Source organism: Rhodnius prolixus, unplaced genomic scaffold (assembly GCF_049639745.1).
Source record: "Rhodnius prolixus isolate KJV_2025 unplaced genomic scaffold, Rpr scaffold_17, whole genome shotgun sequence".
Lineage (NCBI taxonomy): Eukaryota > Metazoa > Arthropoda > Insecta > Hemiptera > Reduviidae > Rhodnius > Rhodnius prolixus.
In genome coordinates, this window is record NW_027411626.1 from 3117773 (window position 1) to 3137379 (window position 19607).

The 19607-nt window shown below is 32.8% G+C and overlaps 1 protein-coding gene across 5 annotated transcripts; it reads left to right on the forward strand.

The window, feature by feature from the left end:
* The first annotated feature begins 129 nt into the window (after positions 1-129).
* LOC141459636 (calpain-A-like) lies at positions 130-18956 on the forward strand. 5 transcript variants are annotated; one of them, XR_012461548.1, is made up of 16 exons: positions 130-282; positions 658-837; positions 1191-1260; positions 2259-2376; positions 3664-3798; positions 3902-4073; positions 4715-4896; positions 6687-6940; positions 7017-7171; positions 7570-7787; positions 8568-8613; positions 10197-10326; positions 10651-10722; positions 11053-11177; positions 11257-11559; positions 11888-12027. XR_012461548.1 is itself a non-coding variant. In XM_074138919.1 (16 exons), the coding sequence occupies exons 1-16, from the start codon at positions 235-237 to the stop codon at positions 18844-18846; spliced, it is 2187 nt and encodes a 728-aa protein (XP_073995020.1). In that variant the 5' UTR covers positions 132-234; the 3' UTR covers positions 18847-18956. The 5 variants fall into 5 exon arrangements, 2 of the variants coding, with proteins under 2 accessions (XP_073995022.1, XP_073995020.1); XR_012461546.1 differs by having other exon boundaries at positions 11285-11559; XR_012461547.1 differs by having other exon boundaries at positions 11285-11479; positions 11888-12018.
* Positions 18957-19607: the final 651 nt, after the last annotated feature.

Below are 19607 nucleotides of genomic sequence, written 5' to 3' on the forward strand. Positions count from 1 at the left end.
AAAGAGGCTGGATGAATTTAAGAAATAATACCATGATGTACTATAAATATTTTCCAATTAATTTTTTAATTCATTGCAAACGCGCAACCTACGCACGAACGACGCTGTTTGGAATTTAAATCACATTGTTTGTTAGTGTGACAGCTATTTCTTAGAAGTGTCCACGAAACTGAAATCGTATACGAAGTATGACGAAGGCCTCATATAAACTTAGTGCAGACTAAACTATAGAACATGTGTTCAAGCATCAGGATGCAATTCTGCCATCTAGCGCATTCTATAGTAGGTTTTTGTAAATTCCTCGCTAGCTATGTACTCTATTTTGTTCAAGCAAAGAAAATGTATACATTCGCTACGTTTTTATAAGAATTGAACATTTTGGCTTTAACAATACATAATTTGTCATCGGATTCTATCTCCGATGGATACCTGTGTTAGAACCCCTAATTGGAGTTTATAAGTTTTAAAAACAGAAAACCATTAGAAGTACGGGAATTAACACTTTTAAATTTATTTTGTGCTTTGAAAACAGTTTTACTTTAAAATAGTGTCATGTGAATGTTGGCACCAGCTTTTTTCGTGCAATCCAGGTGTAACTGAAGATTTTTTAAATATTTATTTGAAGTGAATTGAAATGAAATATGCTTTCTGTTTCAGTTTGGTGAAAAAGGGTCAGATGTCAAACCAAGGCCATCTATAGTTCAAGATTACGTCGAACTGAAAGTACAGTGCTTAAGTACGGGTTCATTATTCGAGGATCCTCTATTTCCTGCCGACAATTCTACTTTATTTTACTCTAAACCAAATCAACCGTCGTTTACGTGGAAACGTCCAGGTGTCAGTATTTGTTTGTGGTTGTTTCTTAATTTCCCATATTTCTAGTAGCAGAATGTGTGACGATTGTGATAAAATTAGAAATTTTAGTTTCCGATTAAAAAAAGACTCCTAGAGCACACTCCCGCTCTTTCCCTGCTACCCTAAGATTCAAACTCACAAATTTTCTTCAAATATCTAATGTAACTATGAAGTTTATTGATCCATTGAAAATTAATATAGTTTCAAAAAGTTACAATAGTTTCACTAACGATAGAAAAGTGAAAATAATTATTTTCATTCCATCTGAATCCTTCAATTTTCCTTCTCTTCAAAATTTTGTGGAAAATTATTTAATAATCAATTGTTTTTCCCAGGAAATATGTAATAATCCGAAATTCTTCGTCAGTGGTGCTTCTAGGTTTGATGTACAGCAAGGAGGTTTAGGTACGTATTTAGTAAACTAAATACACATATAATAAATCACGGAGTAGCGAAGTTATTTTATCTGAAACGGCTGCACCGTTAATAACTCTCATATTTGAACAGAGGAAAATTACTAATAATTTGAACGATTACAGTACTTGCTGTTAGTAGAAGTAAGAGAAGATGGCACTTTAAAGTTACGTAGGGAAGCTTTTATAACTTCTTTTTGCTAAATTTTATAAAATTTGGACTAATCTTTATAGAAATATTAGTTATAATTGTTTTAGAGAGGGCCTATCTTGCGTGAGGCAAATTCTCCTCCTTTAGAAGCACAACGTTGAGATTTCTAAAATGCAAATCGGTAAAAAAAATTTCGATTCGAATGACACTTCATTCACGTAAATCGGTTATCGCGACGATAATTTGGAACGATTGCAAAACTTCCCTTTAGTAGGTGAAGAGCAGAACTCGCTTTAATGTTAGTTAGGGGAGCCCTATCCTTTTCATCCTCTCAAATTTTATCAAAATCAAGCCAAGATTTACAATGTGATTAGTAATATTAGTTTTAGAGGGGGCCTTACATAAATGGGGCTAACTTCTCTCTCATTTGATGCACAGCGACGAGACCCCCAAAAGGCACATCTACATCAAATTCCGATTCGAATGACACATCATTCATGAAAATCGGTCCGTTACGTTGGCGCTACGTTGTTTACAAAAAGGTAACAAGAACGAGACCAATTTCTGAAAAGGCCGTTTTTGCTCATTTTTGGCAATTTTTTTCTTTAAATCTACCAAATCTAAGTGGTTCCAAAAAAATTACTATTATAAACGGGGATATGCCCTATCCCCCCCCAAAAAAAAAATTGGGAATATTATCTTTTACAGAAAAAGAGAAAAAAATGGTCAAAGTTGGGTGATTTTCAACGTTACGCTTTTTCGTGCAGTTTTTAACGATCAACCCTTACACAACTGTCTTACCGGACAGTTTTTATAACATCTTCCAATTTTGTGAACAGATAATTGTTGGTTAGCAGTAACAATTGCTAATTTGCCTTCAAACCGACCTGTATTCGAACTAATTATACCAGATGGTCAGTCCTTTGAAGAGAATTACGCTGGGATATTCCATTTTAGGTTAGCATCTAATGTTTTTATTTATATTTTACCTAACTAGACAAGGATTAGGTACTGTTGTTGTAGCATTTTTTATTTTTATTCAGTATATTTGATGAAATCGAAGCATTTTAATTTCTTTTCTAGAAGGTTCCAATAGTCCCGTAATAAGCCAAGAGAAAGTGCGACTTTACAAGTTATATGAATCTTTTTAAGTTATACATCTTTTTAGGTAAAGTAATTGCCTATTTTTTCAGGTGGGCTTTACGTCCAACTACCAATTAGGTGTCGTGGACGGAGGCAACTAGCAAACATACATTACAGTATGTTACATTACATTTCTTTTAGTAACCATTAAATAAAATCCATAGCCTACAGACCGAAAATCGAACCCAGTACCACAATGCATATTAGCTTCGCAGGTCTTCGCCTTTTAAACGCTCGGATATCGTGGCGCCTGTCTTACATCTTTTTACTGCTTCTAAACGAAGTTTTCTTTTAAGTTATTTCCAAGAATACTTAAAATATCATAGACATAACATCATCTTAAAACCTTCCCTGTCGTATGAGTAAACCTCTTTTTCTAGGTATTATACGTTATCGACTTGTGATACTCTGATTTTCTTCTTTGCAAAAATTCTTAAATGACCAAGAATACCTAATAAGTAAGCAATTAATTTTGATTATTAATTATAAAAGAATAAATATATACCTGTTGGTTACGTAATACCAATTAGCTAAAATGAAGTAGAAAGTGTGTAAATTACAAAAATAAATTACTTTCATTGTTTTATGTGACAGATTCATGTTTTGAATAGAATAAAAAAATGCCATTTTCAGTCATATTTTGTATTTTTTATTGTGCCGAGCTTTAGACCCGGGGACTAGGTCATCTTCAGGGCTGTGGAACATAATAAACAGTGTGCTTACAATAATTATATTAAAATAAATTTGTATAATTTAAAATTACCTAATTGACAATCTAATATTTTACATAATTAAATTTTGTCGTGTTTTCTGTATTGTCTGCTCATGAACTGAGCAACTGAGTGTCATGGGTTTTATGTTTCGTTGTGAGGTGGTCATTGCTGCCAACTGTCAAAAAAAACAGTATTTTGTAGTAAGCTGGCGTATATGTTGTTTAAATTGTTCCTGTCAGTTTTGAAATTTAGACTGTCTTTGATATGTACATATATCATTTCCAAAAATATTTAAATACTTAATAACATCCTGTACATATTTAATTGATTACCCAAATATTTCTATGAGTAAATACTTTATTTATTTATATGAAATACTAATTTGAAGATTTTGGCGATATGGTCGTTGGGTGGACGTTGTTATTGACGATAGACTTCCAACAAATCAAAATGAACTTGTTTATCTACATTCATCAGTTAAAAACGAATTCTGGAGTGCTCTACTTGAAAAAGCTTATGCCAAGTAATGTACAATTTTAAATTGAAAATAAATTACTGTAAGAATTTAATTTTTAGTGATAATTTTTTGTTTATTATTGTTATTATTATTTTTAAACAAATCACAGGATCCATGGCTCATATGGAGCACTTAATGTTGGCGATAATGTGGAATCGATGGAAGACTTTACCGGCGGTATTTGTGAAATCTTTAGTTTAAGACTTGAGGTGCCAAATAATTTGTATACAATTATGTTGAAAGCATACGAAAGATCATCACTAATGACTTGTGCAACACCGGTAATTGCTATTATTCTTTCCTACAATTACATAATTGGGTCTTAGCTAAATGTGGGTACTTGTAACTAAATAATTGCATTGATAAACTCCTCCGAAGGTGTGTACTGTACTGCCGTCATAAAGCAAAGATGTCAGATATTGGGAAATGTCTCATTGGCAAGATGATTTAGCTATTTAAATTTCCTGATAGAAATACACACCATGCAGTTCTTTGACATTAGATTGTTTCTGATTGTTTTATGGCTATCATTGCCTTAACTTATAAAAAATATTAGTAGGACATCGAAGTAATTCTTGGAGTACAAAGAGTAGCGACATAGGTGCCACTGGGAAGCAGGTTATTAGAATAAACAAAGGGAACAAGCTCGGTAACCACAGCAATCGAAAGGTTTTCTAAAATTTTAGGTCTTTTCAAAGATCTGGGTATGTTTTAATGAAGGAGTTTTCAATATTATCTAAGTAAAATATCCCCGAACGAACTGTTTCGAACATCGGATTTATCAGGATTGTGGACACATTTTCCAACACTGAAGACCTAATCCCATTAACAATATTCTAATTTCTTTACATAGTATTCATGTTCATTTCCCATCGATATCGATTATCTACACTTCACTCAATTGTAGAATGTTGCCAAACAGGTTGGCGCAGAACGAATACTTGGAAAACGTACACCACAAGGATTACTAAGGTCACATTCGTACGGTGTTACCAAAGTTCAGTATGTGGAAGTTGACACACCCACGCTTTCTGGCCGGTTTCCTTTGATAAGGTTACGCAATCCTTGGGGAAGAGTTGAATGGAATGGAGCTTGGAGTGATAAGTAAGTAGCTTCTCTTTATTAACATTCAAAGATCATGGAATGCGCCATGCTGCCAAAAAAGGTTTGGCGTAATCAAAGTAGGCGAGTGTAGTACTGACCAAGAGAAGCCTGTTCTGAAGCCCTTGTAATTCTTATAGAATAAACCTTTCCAGAACCAAGATCCAGGGCATTTCCACCAGATATTGTATGAAATTTCAGCTCCTCAAGTTTCAATTCTGGTTTTTTGGACCGGAGTTCTCGTATCGTAAAGCTGCGATTTTAACAGCATGAGGCAGGATATGAGAAAGAGTTTCCTATTTTCATGTTACAGTCTGGACTCAACTACTTCAAACACCCTTTCGACGTGTTTTATTTTTTAATCTAATGTGTGTAAATAAAAGCATAAAAGTTAAGTCAGCATGAACTCTTGACCTGGTTAGAGTTGAAATACACTGCGGGTCGCTGGTATTACTATATGAATGTGCATCACTTTGCCTTGAGCAGTAAGGCCACTGAATATGTGGCTAAAAAACCAATGCAGTCTAGAAAATCCAAGGACCACAGATTGAGAGAAGTCTATCGGAATAATTGATAGGTATTCACTACTGGGCCGAGTGCATGTCCTAAAGTTAGATTCCCAACGACTTTCAACAAGACCTAAAAACAGTGTGACCATTGAAAATCGTCTTTTCTCTTGTATCAAACAGGTAAAAGAGTCCAGATATGGCATGGAGTGATTTCAGACTCTTCGAGTCCACTTTGTCGCTGGATTGTCCAGTTCTATTGCTATTTAACTGCCAGATTCTCCAACAGAAGTGTAAAGATCTGAATGGCATATAGAGTGCACAATACTAGTTGATAATAGATTAATAATAATAATAAACAATAATAGAGGGAGCTTGCTAGTTGAGCTAATTGGTAAATTTGGATTTTTTTTATCTATTGGTGATCGTCTAGTCAGCTTCACTTATATTCAAACAAAAGGATGCAACGTTATAGATTTAGTTTGGTGTAATATAAGTACTGCCTATTGGACTCCTTAACAAAAACTTACAGTTTTAAAAGTTAATTATAAAAGTTGATTAAATTACCAAAAGATAAACAAATCAGCAAGTACCCAACATTTCATTAATACTTCTAGAATCATATTTTTAGGATGTCACAGACCTTCGTGCTGACCTTTTATCACCCATAAATATTTTTCTGTAATATAATAAAAGATGTATCTCATCATTATACTTAGTGAAAGCCAAATGTAAACTTTATGAAGCGATTTCTGAATGTGTTCCCTTGTATTTGGCAGAGGTTTGGGCATGCAGATATTCAGACAAAATTGAGAAGGGCTAATTGAGATTCTGTAAATTATTGCTACATTCTACATTTATCTAGAAGTACTCCTAACCATTATATTAGAATGGAATGTGGAAGAGAGCACATACAATTTAAAGTTTTCAGCAAAATGTTAAGGTTGTGGCTGGCTCTGTTTATAATCTCTCTAAAATGTGTTATTTGAAACAATTAGATTTAATAGGTACTATAGGCAATAGCCTATAGATTTAATAGTACCTCTATAGGCATGCCTTTTAATTGGGCTAGAGCAGTATCTTTCTGGTATTGGTTTTAACAATGTATGGCGATCACAGAACTTAAACTAGTTGAAGAAGAATATGTCTATTTTAGTAAGTCTTAGAAATAAGTCGTCATGTTGAAGCCATTGTGAATAGTAGATACAATTATCACACTTATCACAATCGAAGTACCTATGATTTAGATGAGCCGCATGCATATAAATTCCCTTCTTTTAACCACAGGTGGCCAGAATGGAAATATATCTCAAAAAAAACGAAGGAAGAACTTAAAATGAAGCAAAAAAATGATGGTGAATTTTGGATCTCCTATACAGACTTGCTGCAATACTTCGATCGTTTACGTATTTGTAATTTGCATCCAGATTCATTGAACCCAGACATATATAAAGATGACGACAGTAAACTTTGGAAGTTGCTTTCCTTTGAAGGTGAATGGGTGCGTGGAAATACAGCCGGCGGATGTCGAAAATTTTGGGGTAAATAAATACTTATTTATTATTTTAGGAAACACATTCCATTATTAATAACATAAAATTTAGAATTTATTTATAGAAACACATTGGCGCAATCCACAATATAGAATCAAGTTGGCTGCTAATCTCAAAAATGACTCTGAAAAGAAATGCACTGTGGTTATAGCATTGATGCAGAAGCATAGACGTTCTCAAAGGAAAATAAAGCTCGGAATTAATTTTGAATTATTTTATGTAATTTCAATTTTCTTTTAATTTATTTTTCTTTCTCTCATTGTTTTAAGGAAAAGCATTGCATTCGCGTCATGTAGCAAAATTGAGTTTTAAATGTGTTAAAGTTTAAATTCTGATTGAATAAAACCTTTGCTTGTTGGAGAAGGTTGTATCAGGCTTCTCTGTAAGGTTACATGTCATCGTAATGCACGTTTTACAAACTACTATACTGGTAATGGTAATATGTAGTTAATTATGTCTTAAATGTTCAGAATCTAAAGAAAATATGTTGGAACCAGAGCTGGGCATTATTTAAAATATTTTAAAGGATCAATTTTGCCCAACACTTTTTGAGAAACTTGAGAATAAGTAGTAAGAGAATGTGGTTCTTATGTTCATACTAGATATTTCTGTTACAGCTCGAAGATCCGGAATATCTACCAAAACCACTTGATCGAAACTTTTTCTTTAAAAACATTGCCGTTATAGTACCTTCAAATTTTATGAGATTAAGAGAAGTAAGCCGTCGATTTCAATTTTCACCAGGTGAATACTGTATTGTGCCGTCAACATATTATTCTAACAAAGAAGCAGAATTTCTGTTAAGAGTGTTCACTAAAGAGGAAATTAACATGGAGTAAGTAGATTGCTGTCGATTTGTTATATGTTTATAGCTTAATCTTTGAATTCATTGGTTTCACAAAGTTTTCCATGCTCTGGTGTTATTTACAATTATGGTTGGCGTGTAGACTGCTGATGCTTATGTAGCAGGTTCACTTTGAAGCTGAACATTAAAATCTCTTAAGTGATTTATTTAATTTCTTATTTATAAGAGCTGTGGAAATATGGGAGCGGTCGCCCTGGGCGCAAACTTTCTAAGAACGTTAGGTTCAGCTCAAATGAACATAAAAAAAGAGGAAAACTAATCTTAACGTTAAAGATATATAAATCGGTAACGGTACAGGAAGTAAACATGAATATCTAATTTTTTGGGGGAAATCTGCCCCCGGGACACACTCACACGACTTTCCCTCATTACTATTCTCGAAATTCTAACTACAAATTTCCATCAAGCTCTGAATAGTTTATATTTACGTACATTATATAGGTAATAAAACCATAAATTACTCTAAAATTCAAGTTTTTTCTTTTTTGGGCTTCCAAAAGAAAATTATTTCCTTACCTCGGAAATGGTTGAGTTTTGGCCCTAGTGTGAAAAGTTCCCACAGGATAGTGAACAGTTTGAGGGTGTACGGATTTGGAAACAAAGAATTCATTACTCTGGGTCAAAAAGAAGAAACAAATTCATTTTCACAGTACTTCAGATATATTTTTATAGCTTTTCGTAGCATTTAGATGTTTCTATTAAGTTTAATATCTCATTTTCATCGTTTAATACCAAACATTATGCCTGCAGGGAATACGATGAAGATCTTGTAATATCTATACCTGCCCACAGCAGAGTGAGTTTTATATATTTATTACTTATGAGTAGATTCAAGTAGATCTTATAAAGTTCGAAATGAAAATGAGTACAGTAGGCGATATTCCTAGTCGAGATTGTATTCTTTTAGATGATGCGCAGGAAGAATAATTCTATCGAACCATTTAGGAATACTTATCGGTTGGCTACCATAAATATTCTAATTAAATATTTTTCATTTCCTATTACCTCTCACCTGTTAATTGGGAAGGTTATATAGGTTCTCGTTAACCTGCGGAGTTTCGATTCTGTGATTTCATTCAGGAATTATCCGTTTGGAGGTCCACGGTGTCCAAAAATTGGTTCTTAAAATTGATGTATTATTAGTATCTCCTTAACAAAAACTTACAGTTTAAAAAGTTAAGTATAAGGGTTGATTAAACGCCAAAATGTGTTCACAAATCAGCGTGTACCCAACATTTCATTCTTACTTCTAGTATCATATTTTTGTAGAATGTATTAGATGTCACAGACCCTTGTGCGCTGGCCTTTTATTACCCATAAATATTTTTCCGTTAGAATAATAAAAGATAATAGTTGATATTAAAAAGACATTTCATTTTATCCCTATTCCAAATTATTCTTGTTATTTATCTTCATTCTGTTCGCATATTTAAATAGTTAGAGTTGTTTTTTTTTTGCTGTTGTAATTTAAATTACGGAGTTAAAACGAAATTTCAGTCTTGAATTCGTCATACGTGAGCGAAAATTACGTAGTTAATATTAAGCATGTAAATTATACGTTTAATTATCATTCATTCATTTTTAAGTTTTAATTTAATGTAGCCCTTTAATTGTGTACTTGTTATAAAGAAGTTTTATAAACAACTAAAAATATGCGTATCTATTCGTATATTACATATGCAGGGTGAACCAGTAAGTATTGTTCATAGACCAACTGTGCGTAGTACATCTAAAGTGGAGTTCAATGACGTATTGGCCAACTTCATATTTTCCACTGTTCTTGAGTGACGTCACTTTAATTTTTTTTTCTAAAATCATTACTTTTTTCCAATTAAAATGTTATTACTCAGGAAGTTTTAGTCCGAATTCGATACTGATAACACGGTTACATAGACAGATAAATTTTCTAAAACGACACCATTTCGAAGCATAAGTAATCGAAATTTTTAAGAAAACTCATTAGGCCCTTACGTGATCATTATCTGACCTAGGTACTGGCACTTTTTATAAAAGTTTTCTTCCTTAATGGGCTTTCAAACGGTATATCATTTTTCAGGATTCCTTTTATCTTCGTATGAGAAATTACGTTTGTTTTACAAGGAAACGTGTTCACGAGCACTCAACAGTGTTAGCTTATCAAGTTGTTTAATTAATTAACGCTTTTCATTTCAACGTTACGCTTTTTCGTGCAGTTTTTGACGATCACTCCCTTATACAACTGTCCTACTTGGACAGTGTTAATTTACGCTTGGTCCTAATCAGTCATGTTAATTTAAAAAGTTTAATCGTTTCTACTCAACTCTCACAATGAATCTAGTAAAGACAGTTTTTCAAGAAGATTTTTTTTGGGTTAAGAGACACTTTCATTACAAACAACAGGTGCAAGAACCAAAAGACTCTGAAAAGAATCTGATAAAATTGACGACAAAGACCTATGCGAAGTTCGCCGATGGGAAGGAAATAGATTGGGTAGAACTTAAGGAAATCTTAGACGAGGAATTAGGCCACAGTAAGTCTGAACAATTAAAAACTACATTTACATATGGGAAGGAGTTTATTAGCTGCAACTTTATATTTAATAAATTTCCAGCTACACTCCTGATTGTTATATTTACAGCAGTTAATTTTAAGAATTAAAAGTTTACTGATTCTCCTTCTATTTACAGCTGTTCAATTTTTAAGCCACAAAATACTCATTTTTCTTTTTTTATTTAAAAACACAATAAATGTAGATAGCCAACTATCATAGTTATTTTGCAAAAGGTTTTATTAATAGTAAATATTTGATAATAAAACAAAACTGAATAACTTGTGTTCAATGATTTTATAACAGATCTTGATCAGGGCGGAACCGGCATTATCTCGAAAGCACTGAGTCTGTTCTCTACCAAGAATGCTAAAAATGGTAAAAATATCTTTTCCTATTTAATAAAATAAGATATTTTTATTTGTGTGATATAAAATGTCTTCGTGTATAGAAAGGATTAGGAACTATTTTCGAGAATGTGCGTAATTCAGTAAGAAAAGAGGTACTTCCGGTGGTGGAAATTTCTTGAAACTCAGTTTTACCAACACATTTATAGCTTTTTCACATTAGACAAGACATAGGACTGTAGATTAGAGAGAAATGGTACTTTAAAGGGAATCTATTCTCATCCCTTTTCCAGAAGTTCTCTTTGTGCATTTGGAAAACTTCAGGGAAATTTATTAACTAATTATATACACGATTTTGTAGAAGCTGATGGTGGCTTTTCAAAGGAAATATGTCGCAGCTTCATCGCCATGATGGATACAGATCGTTCATGTAAACTGGGCTTGGAGGAATTCACACGTCTGTTTATTGTAATTCAAGAATGGAAGGTTTAATTTTTTTATTTGATAATTATTGTATTTAACTTATATTATCTCACTTGGAAGGCTAATCAAGATCTCCTCACAGTTTGATGGTGGCGTACTTCCTCTCGTAGTTTGATACACGGACATTACTGAGATACTTGGATGCCTAGAAAGAGAGAGCATGAGAGGAAATTTAAAACTGCTGGAGAAACTATAGATCATCATGCATCATCAGGAGTGAAGTTGGTTTTGGTTGCCATGGTAGGCAGCTAGCCGAATCCAAACACTTCCGTTTTTGGGGTGGAAGTGAATTCACTACGAGAGCGGTATTCGAAGAGGGGGTTAACTCCTCCTTAACAATTCCAATACATTCCCCACACACTAAATGTGCTGAACCCTTAAACAAGTACTAGATTTCATTAATTTTATTCCATTAATTTTACAAAACGGTTTACTGCTTATTAACATCTTCACTAACATCCACGCACATAATGTAAACCTTCCACACTCTGGAAGTCTCTACTCCAAACAGATAAATCTACTTCTGGTGTTGGATGAATGGCTGAAACCGGGCAAGGATCGAATAAACGTGACGATAAAATGAATAAATGTTACGACTTACAAAATCAAATTATACTATCTAGCAATACGGGCCTGAGCACATTTTTATACAAAAAAAATAAACTTTGCCCTAATAATATTAATTATTATTTAAATATTAATTTATTTTACAGGCTGTATTCGAATCATATGACAAGGCTAAAACAGGTTATCTGGAACCATTTGGCTTGAACGAAGCGTTAAAATCAGCTGGCTTCAAACTCAACAATCGAGTACGTAACGCTTTGTGTCATCGATATGCCAGTAGCGATGGAAGAATTAGATATGACGACTTCCTCTTGGGCGCTGTCAGACTCGACACTCTCATGAGTAAGTGGAGATTAATTTTAGTACCATTGGATGAATTGAACAGTCTCTGCTGAAAGAAATGGCAGAACGGAAGGTAGGTATACAGTTGTATAAGGGTTGATCATCAAAAACTGCACGAAAAAGCGTAACGTTGAAAAACACCCAACTTTGACAATTTTTTTTCTTTCTTTCTATAAAAGATAAAATTCCCAAATTTTCTATAAAATATTAGGCAATTCCTTGAAAAAGAGTTGTTGTTTTTTGCAATTACCTAACTTATTTAGATTTTGAGAAAAAAAATTGCAAAAATTAGCAAAAAAGGCATTTTTAAGAATAGTTCTTCTTTTCGTTGTTGTTACTTTTTTTTGTTAATACCGACTGATCGAATGGACCAAATTTCATGAATAAGATGTCAGGTAATTTAGAATTTCATGAAGATGTGCCTTTTGGGAGATCTTGTCGCTGTGTATCTTTAGACGGGGAGTTCGCCCCAGCCGAGTAAGGAACCGTCTTAAACATTTATTACTAATAACTCTGCAAATTAGCCAGTACCGATTATTTCATTCACATATCAGCTCAAAAACTCAGCCATTAATAACGTACTGATAATGCTGGGTTTAATTAAAATTTTATGACAATAATATCATTTAAGTAATTTTAATGCATTAAATCTTCATAAATACTGTCTAGAATTTATTAGATTTCACAGACTCTAATGCTGGGCCATTTTCATTATAAAAAATATTTCTTCAGTAAAGTGTAGCACACATTTAACTTAGATTGATTCTAGTAGGAGTTATCAAACTATTAATCATTAAATCTTTAAAAATCCTTAAATAACAGCCCTATGTAAATAAATATGCAAAATGGCAGGAAACAATAGGTGAAACATGGACCCACAATTTCCATTTACCTATTTCGCAAGAAAATAACTATTATTACCAATTTCCTGTTTACCCTTACATTATTAGTATGGAAAACAAGGCATTAACCCTCCAGTAGTCGCATGTTCCTAAAGGGTGCATGTTTTTTTTCAAATTTGAAAAAAAAGTGGGGACGTAAGCTACCCTTCGCGAATCTTCCTATCTCCACTCTTTGTACATGTCAGTGTGTTTTTAAAGTTGTTAGTGATCGCGTTAGTTGCAAATTTTGTGAAAATTTCCTCTTGGGTGCATTGCAACTATTAAAGTAAGTATATTAATTTTTTAATTTTGCAAGTTTTTCTTGCTACAATGTTGCTACATGTATTTATTACTTACTTTATAACTGAAAAACCACAATACTATATTGATAAATATCATCAAAAAATCAATTGCACCTCCAAGGTGCCTGCGACTATTTATTTATTTATTTATTTTTCAGATCCTAAAATGTCCTCCGAAAAGAGAGTGTTCGATTTAAATAAAGAAGATGATGTGGCTAGGATCCACAAAATGCTTTTCGACCATGATTCTGACGAAGAAGAGTTAGACGATTCTTCAGAAACTAGTGAAGATCTTTTACTTGAGAGAGATGGGAATTCTGACACTGAGCAAAGTGATGCAGAAACAGAAGATGAGAATGAGATCGGAGTGGGTGGCTCTTATATTGCAGTCCAACAAAAAAAAATAATAAGATAATAAATAATTACAGATGGTACAAAAAACCCTTTACCAATAGAAGAAAGTTTGGTAAGCAGAATATTGTGGTACATATTCCAGGAGTAAAAGGAGCGGCAAAAAAGGCTGAAAGCATTATACAGTCCTGGAGTTGTATGATAGACGATGAGATGCTAAATAAAATTGTTACCTCCACTAATATTTATATACAAACTATAGAGAGTTCGTTTTCCCGTTCAAGGGACGCCAAACTCACCGACTCAATAGAAATAAAAGCTTTTATTGGCTTATTGTACCTTGCTGGCACTTATCGGGGCGCACGCCTAAATTTAGAGGATTTGTGGGACACTAGTGATGATGGGATAGAGACTTTTCGACTAACAATGAGCCTTAGACGCTTTAGGTTTCTAATGAGATGTATTAGATTTGACGACAAAAATACAAGAGAGGAAAGGAAAAAACTGGATAGGCTGGCTGCGGTACGAGAAGTATTTGAGAAATTTATACAAAATTGCAAAAAAAGCTACTCGCTCGGAGAATACGTAACACTAGACGAAAAACTGGAAGCGTTTCGGGGGCGATGTCCATTTCGACAATACATTCCATCAAAACCGGCAAAATACGGCATTAAAATCTTTGCTCTTGTAGATGCTCGCTTATATTACACTTCTAACATGGAAATATATGCTGGCACACAACCTGATGGTCCGTTTTCAATCAGTAATAAAAGTACTGATGTGATGCATAGACTAATATCCCCAATAGTTAATTCAGGAAGAAACCTCACCGACCGATAATTGGTTCAGTGATGTTTCACTTTTACAAGACCTATCAGAAAAGAAAATATCATTTGTAGGTACTCTAAAATCCAATAAATGGCAGATTCCAGTGGAATTGAAAAACTTTACAAACCGCCCTGAGAATTCATCCTTATTTGCGTTTAGGAAGGAAGGTACTATAGTTTTTTTATGTACCACGCAAGAAAAAGAATGTTATTCTTATTTCCAGCACCCACTTTGATGAAGCAATTGATGAGTCAACAGGATCTCAAAAGAAACCAGAGATCGTAACATTTTATAATATGACTAAAGGAGGTGTGGACACAGTTGATCAGCTTTGTGCAACATACAGCGTAGCCCGAAATACCCGGCGTTGGCCAATGGTCGTTTTTTACGCAATGTTAAACGTCGCTGGAATAAATGCTCAAATCATATTTACAGGCAATGGAAATGAAATAAAAAACCGGAGATATTTTCTTCGCCAATTGTCAAAAGATCTTGTGAAAGAGTACATGATAAGGCGTTGCAATTTAAAAATAGGCCTACCTACAAATCTCAGAAACAGGATGTTAGAAATAACAAACCAACCGCGTCAATATGAAAACCCACATCGTCGGTTGTAATCGAAAAAGGCCACAAAAGAAAATGTTGTCAGCCTTGTTTAGCTGAGAAACAAAGAAACAACACGAGATTTTCTTGTGAAGATTGCGGGGTATATTTATGTTTAGGCCATGTACAAATTATGTGTACTCATTGTCTAAATAATAATACCAATAAAAATAAAAAAAAAGTTATATTTCTGAGACGGAATAATAAAATTTGTGATGATTAAGACTATTTTTCAAAAAAAAATTGTTTAATATGTTTTATATGTTATATTTGATGTTTGTTTGTTTAAGTGTTTTTAAAAAAATTCCGTTCATTATATCAATTTAGTCTTATTTATGTGCCTGTCAAACAGTTTTTAAATTAATATCCAAAAAAAGAGTTTAGAGAATCTGTCGAAAAAAACTACACCTCACAGGTGCACGGCGACATATTAGTATATAAAATGCATGCGACTAGCGGAGGGTTAAGCGAGAAAAATCTTTTATTTTTCGTGTTTTTTTTAAGAAAATTTTTTATTGCATAATTAGATTCTTCATCAAATACCTACGGAGGAAAAATTAGTAAAAAAAATTAAACTTTTATTTTTAATAGAAATAATTAATGCTAAAGAATTGGCCAACCGTAGTGAAGAATGGAAGTGTGAAAAGTAGGCTGGGTTAGTGAGCCAATCAGTACCGAGAATAGTTTATTAAACCACGCCTACCCTCCCATGTATGTCAAACCACGCCCTTTTTGGACCGTAATAAAATAGAAGATTTTTATTTTTTATTAATCCACGACGCCTACCCTTTCATGTAATTTGTGCTACAGAAGAATAAGAGAGCACAAATTATTAATAAACAGTTAATAAAAAATAAATAACTACTTGTACAAATAATTTATTTGTAAATTATAATTTAGTATAGTCCCATTAATTGAGTCATTGTTAAGAAGTTTTATTATCAATCATTAAATTGCTTAAACAATAACTACCTTTTTAAAAAATTTAAAGGGTTTTTTAGTGGGTGAGGTGCCCACATACCGTGGGCATTTCTACACGAAGATGCATAATGCATTTTCCCCCTCCCTAAAAAAAATTGCTATTACCATTACTACTATTATTATTATTACTATTACCTATTGTTATCTCTTTAACAAAAACTTACAGTTTAAAAAGTTAAGTATAAGGGTTGATTAAACGCCAAAAGGTACACAAATCAGCAAGTACCCAACATTTCATTAATACTTCATTGATATTATTTAAGTAATTTTACTGCATTAATTTTCATTAATATTTTTTAGAATTCATTAGATGTCACAGACCCTTATGCTGGCCATTTTCATCTACAAAATATATGTTCAAGTAGCACTGTAGATTGATTGTAGTATCTATTTATCTATAATAATCAAACTATTAATCAAAGGTTAAAAAAAAAATCATAAAAAATATGAGGCTAAAAATTCAAAAACTGTTTTTAAAAAATGCTTACACCAACATACATCAATGATTTTGCTTATTTTATTTATTTATTTTTATTTTTAAACAAAAATATATAAGTTCATTCTTCCATTAATGTAATTGTTACTTTATGTAGTAGTCAAACGTTTATAATAATAGGTAATAATTAATCTGGCTTTATCCGCAAATAATATAGTTTTCTTCAATTACATTCTCAATCTAGGTATTCTTCTAGGTATATATGTAATATAAAATAAATAAAATATGCATAAATAAAATTAGGGGGACTAAATTAAATTACAATTGAGAAATGAATAATTATTGTTGCACAATCTACTTGTTATTAACTGTGTGTTATTTGTGCTCACGAATATTTCGGTAAGACGAATTCAATACTAAAATATTGTTTTAAATCCTCCGAGATTCAAATTTAATCAGTAGCCGACTCTAACTTTGTCTTTTTCTACTTTAACATGCATGAACATATATGTGACAACTTCAGAATAAAGCATATTAAAGATAAATCAGAAGAATAATTTGGAATACACTTAAAATAAAGTACCTATTTAATAACGAAGTTATAATATACATTTTATCATAATTATAACAAAAAAATATTATGAATGAACTGGCCAGCATAAGGGTCTGTGACATCTAATAAATTCTAAAAAATATTAATGAAAATTAATGCAGTAAAATTACTTAAATAATATCAATGAAGTATTAATGAAATGTTGGGTACTTGCTGATTTGTGTACCTTTTGGCGTTTAATCAACCCTTATACTTAACTTTTTAAACTGTAAGTTTTTGTTAAAGAGATTTTTGTACCTTTTGGATAGATTTTCCTTTTTGTCTATTTTACAAAGTTACTTATCTGCTTCACAGATTTTTTTAAAATTTAGAATAAGCAATTCTATCATTATAACCTGATAAGGTGTTAAGTCGGAACCATAACTACCATTGGAGAGATCTTTTTAAAGAATGATTATAGTTGCCATCCTCAATAACAACTTTTTTGAGAAAGCGTTTTGAATAAAATAGGAAGGTATTTGTACGTAAATAGCAAAATTAAATTGCGATTTAAGTACTTCCTTTTAAGAGGAGTAAGAAAAATAAACTGCGATTACAGTACTTCTCCCTAAAAGGCTGAGAAGCAAAGATTTTGAATCGAACGACAATTCATTGATGTAAATCAGTTCACTCAGTGATAATTTTATCGATTGCAATACTTCCTCTTAGTAGGTGTAAGAGCATGAAGGCACTTCACACCCACGTAGAGGAGCTTTAACCACTTCTTCGTGCTAAATTTTATCAAAATCGGCATAAGCGATATAGAAATATTGGTAATAATAGTTTTAGAATGGGCCTTATTTGGGTGGGGCGAACTCCCCTCCTTATGAGGCACGGCGTCGAGACTTTTAAAGTTCAAATCTGTACAAAATTTCGATTCGATTGACACTTCATTCATGAAAATCGGTTCACTTGTCGATAATTTGAAACGATTGCTATACTTCCCCTTAACAAGTGTAAGAGCAGATCGTCGCTTTAATGTTACGTAGGGGAGCCCTGACCCTGTCATCCTACCAAATTTTATCAAAATCGGGCTAAGCTTTACAGAGTAATTAGTAATAATAATTTTGGAGGGGGCTTTACATAAAGGGGGCTAACTCCTCTTCCTTTCAATGTACAGCATCGAGACCCCCAAAAGGCACATCTACATAAAATTCCGAATCGAATGACACCTCATTCATGAAAATCGGTTCGCGCGTTTAGGCGCTACGCAGTTTACAAAAAAGGTAACAACAACAAGAACAAGAACAAGAACAAGAACAAGAACAACAACAATTTCTGAAAATGCCGTTTTTGCTCATTTTCGGCAACTTTTTTCTCGAAAACTATTAGATCTGGGTTGTTGCAAAAAAATTACAGTGATAAAGGAGGGTTTGCCCTATATTTTAAAGAAAATTTGGGAATTTTATCTTTTATAGAAAAAGAGAAAAAAAATGTCAAAGTTGGGTGTTTTTCAACGTTACGCTTTTTCGTGCAGTTTTTGACGATCAACCCTTATACAACTGTCCTACCGGACAGTTTTAATTATTACTACTACTACTGCTACTACTACCACTACTATTGCTATTATTATTATTAATTACCTATAGATCGCACTAATATAGAGTACAACGAAATTTTTTGACACTAGTTGAAACAACTTAAAATGATGCCTAGATTATTATCTCGAGGGTCATCTAATGTGAACAATTGTCTTCTTTCAGATAACTTTAAAAACAAAGATTCCAACAATTCGAACGAAGTTAAGTTCTCTTTAGAAGAATGTATAGAAAACTTTATCTACTTCTAGAATTCAGGAGAAAATAAGAGTTCGCTAGAAGAATACAACTCTATTTGGATCGTGATATCAAATGTTACAATTTTATTATTTAAATAAAGCAAACTGTTAATTTATGCTGACCTACCCAGTGCCGGCGTATTATTATTATATATTTTTTTTTTTTTTTTTTTTTTTTTTTTTTTTTTTTTTTTTTTTTTTTTTGGAGAAGGGGCGGGTTGAGGTGCAGGCCAGAAAAAAAAGTTTACAGAACCGAATTTGAGAGGGGGGAAAAGTAAAATTAAAATTTACCAAAGAAAAGAAAGCCCTGGGCACTACCCTGTTTTAAAATAAATTTCCGCCGTAAACTGAGAAACCTACGGTAAGTAGATTTTGTGTGTGTCTGCCTCAAAAACCAAATAGATTGGTGTAAGGGGAAGAAGTTCAGAAAGATGAAAGAAAGAAGACTAAAGCAAGTTAGATGTTAAACGTATAATTCAGAAAAAAGCTGTATCGAGTAAAAAAAAAAAAAAAAAAAAATGGAAAAAGAAATATACAGTACAATATCGATTAACCGGGCTGACCTCCGGCTATTCCCACCCCGGAAAACTGAAATCCCGGTTAAAACAAAGGCCGGTTAATCGAGGTTATACTGTAGTAGGAAATAAAAACCTGGTTAACTGATTTAGAACTTAACGTGAATTGTGTAACATTTTCAATAGAGCTTAAAACTGTAATCATAACTTGCAAACACTATAAGGAAACACTTTTACTACACCGGTAGACTATTGAAA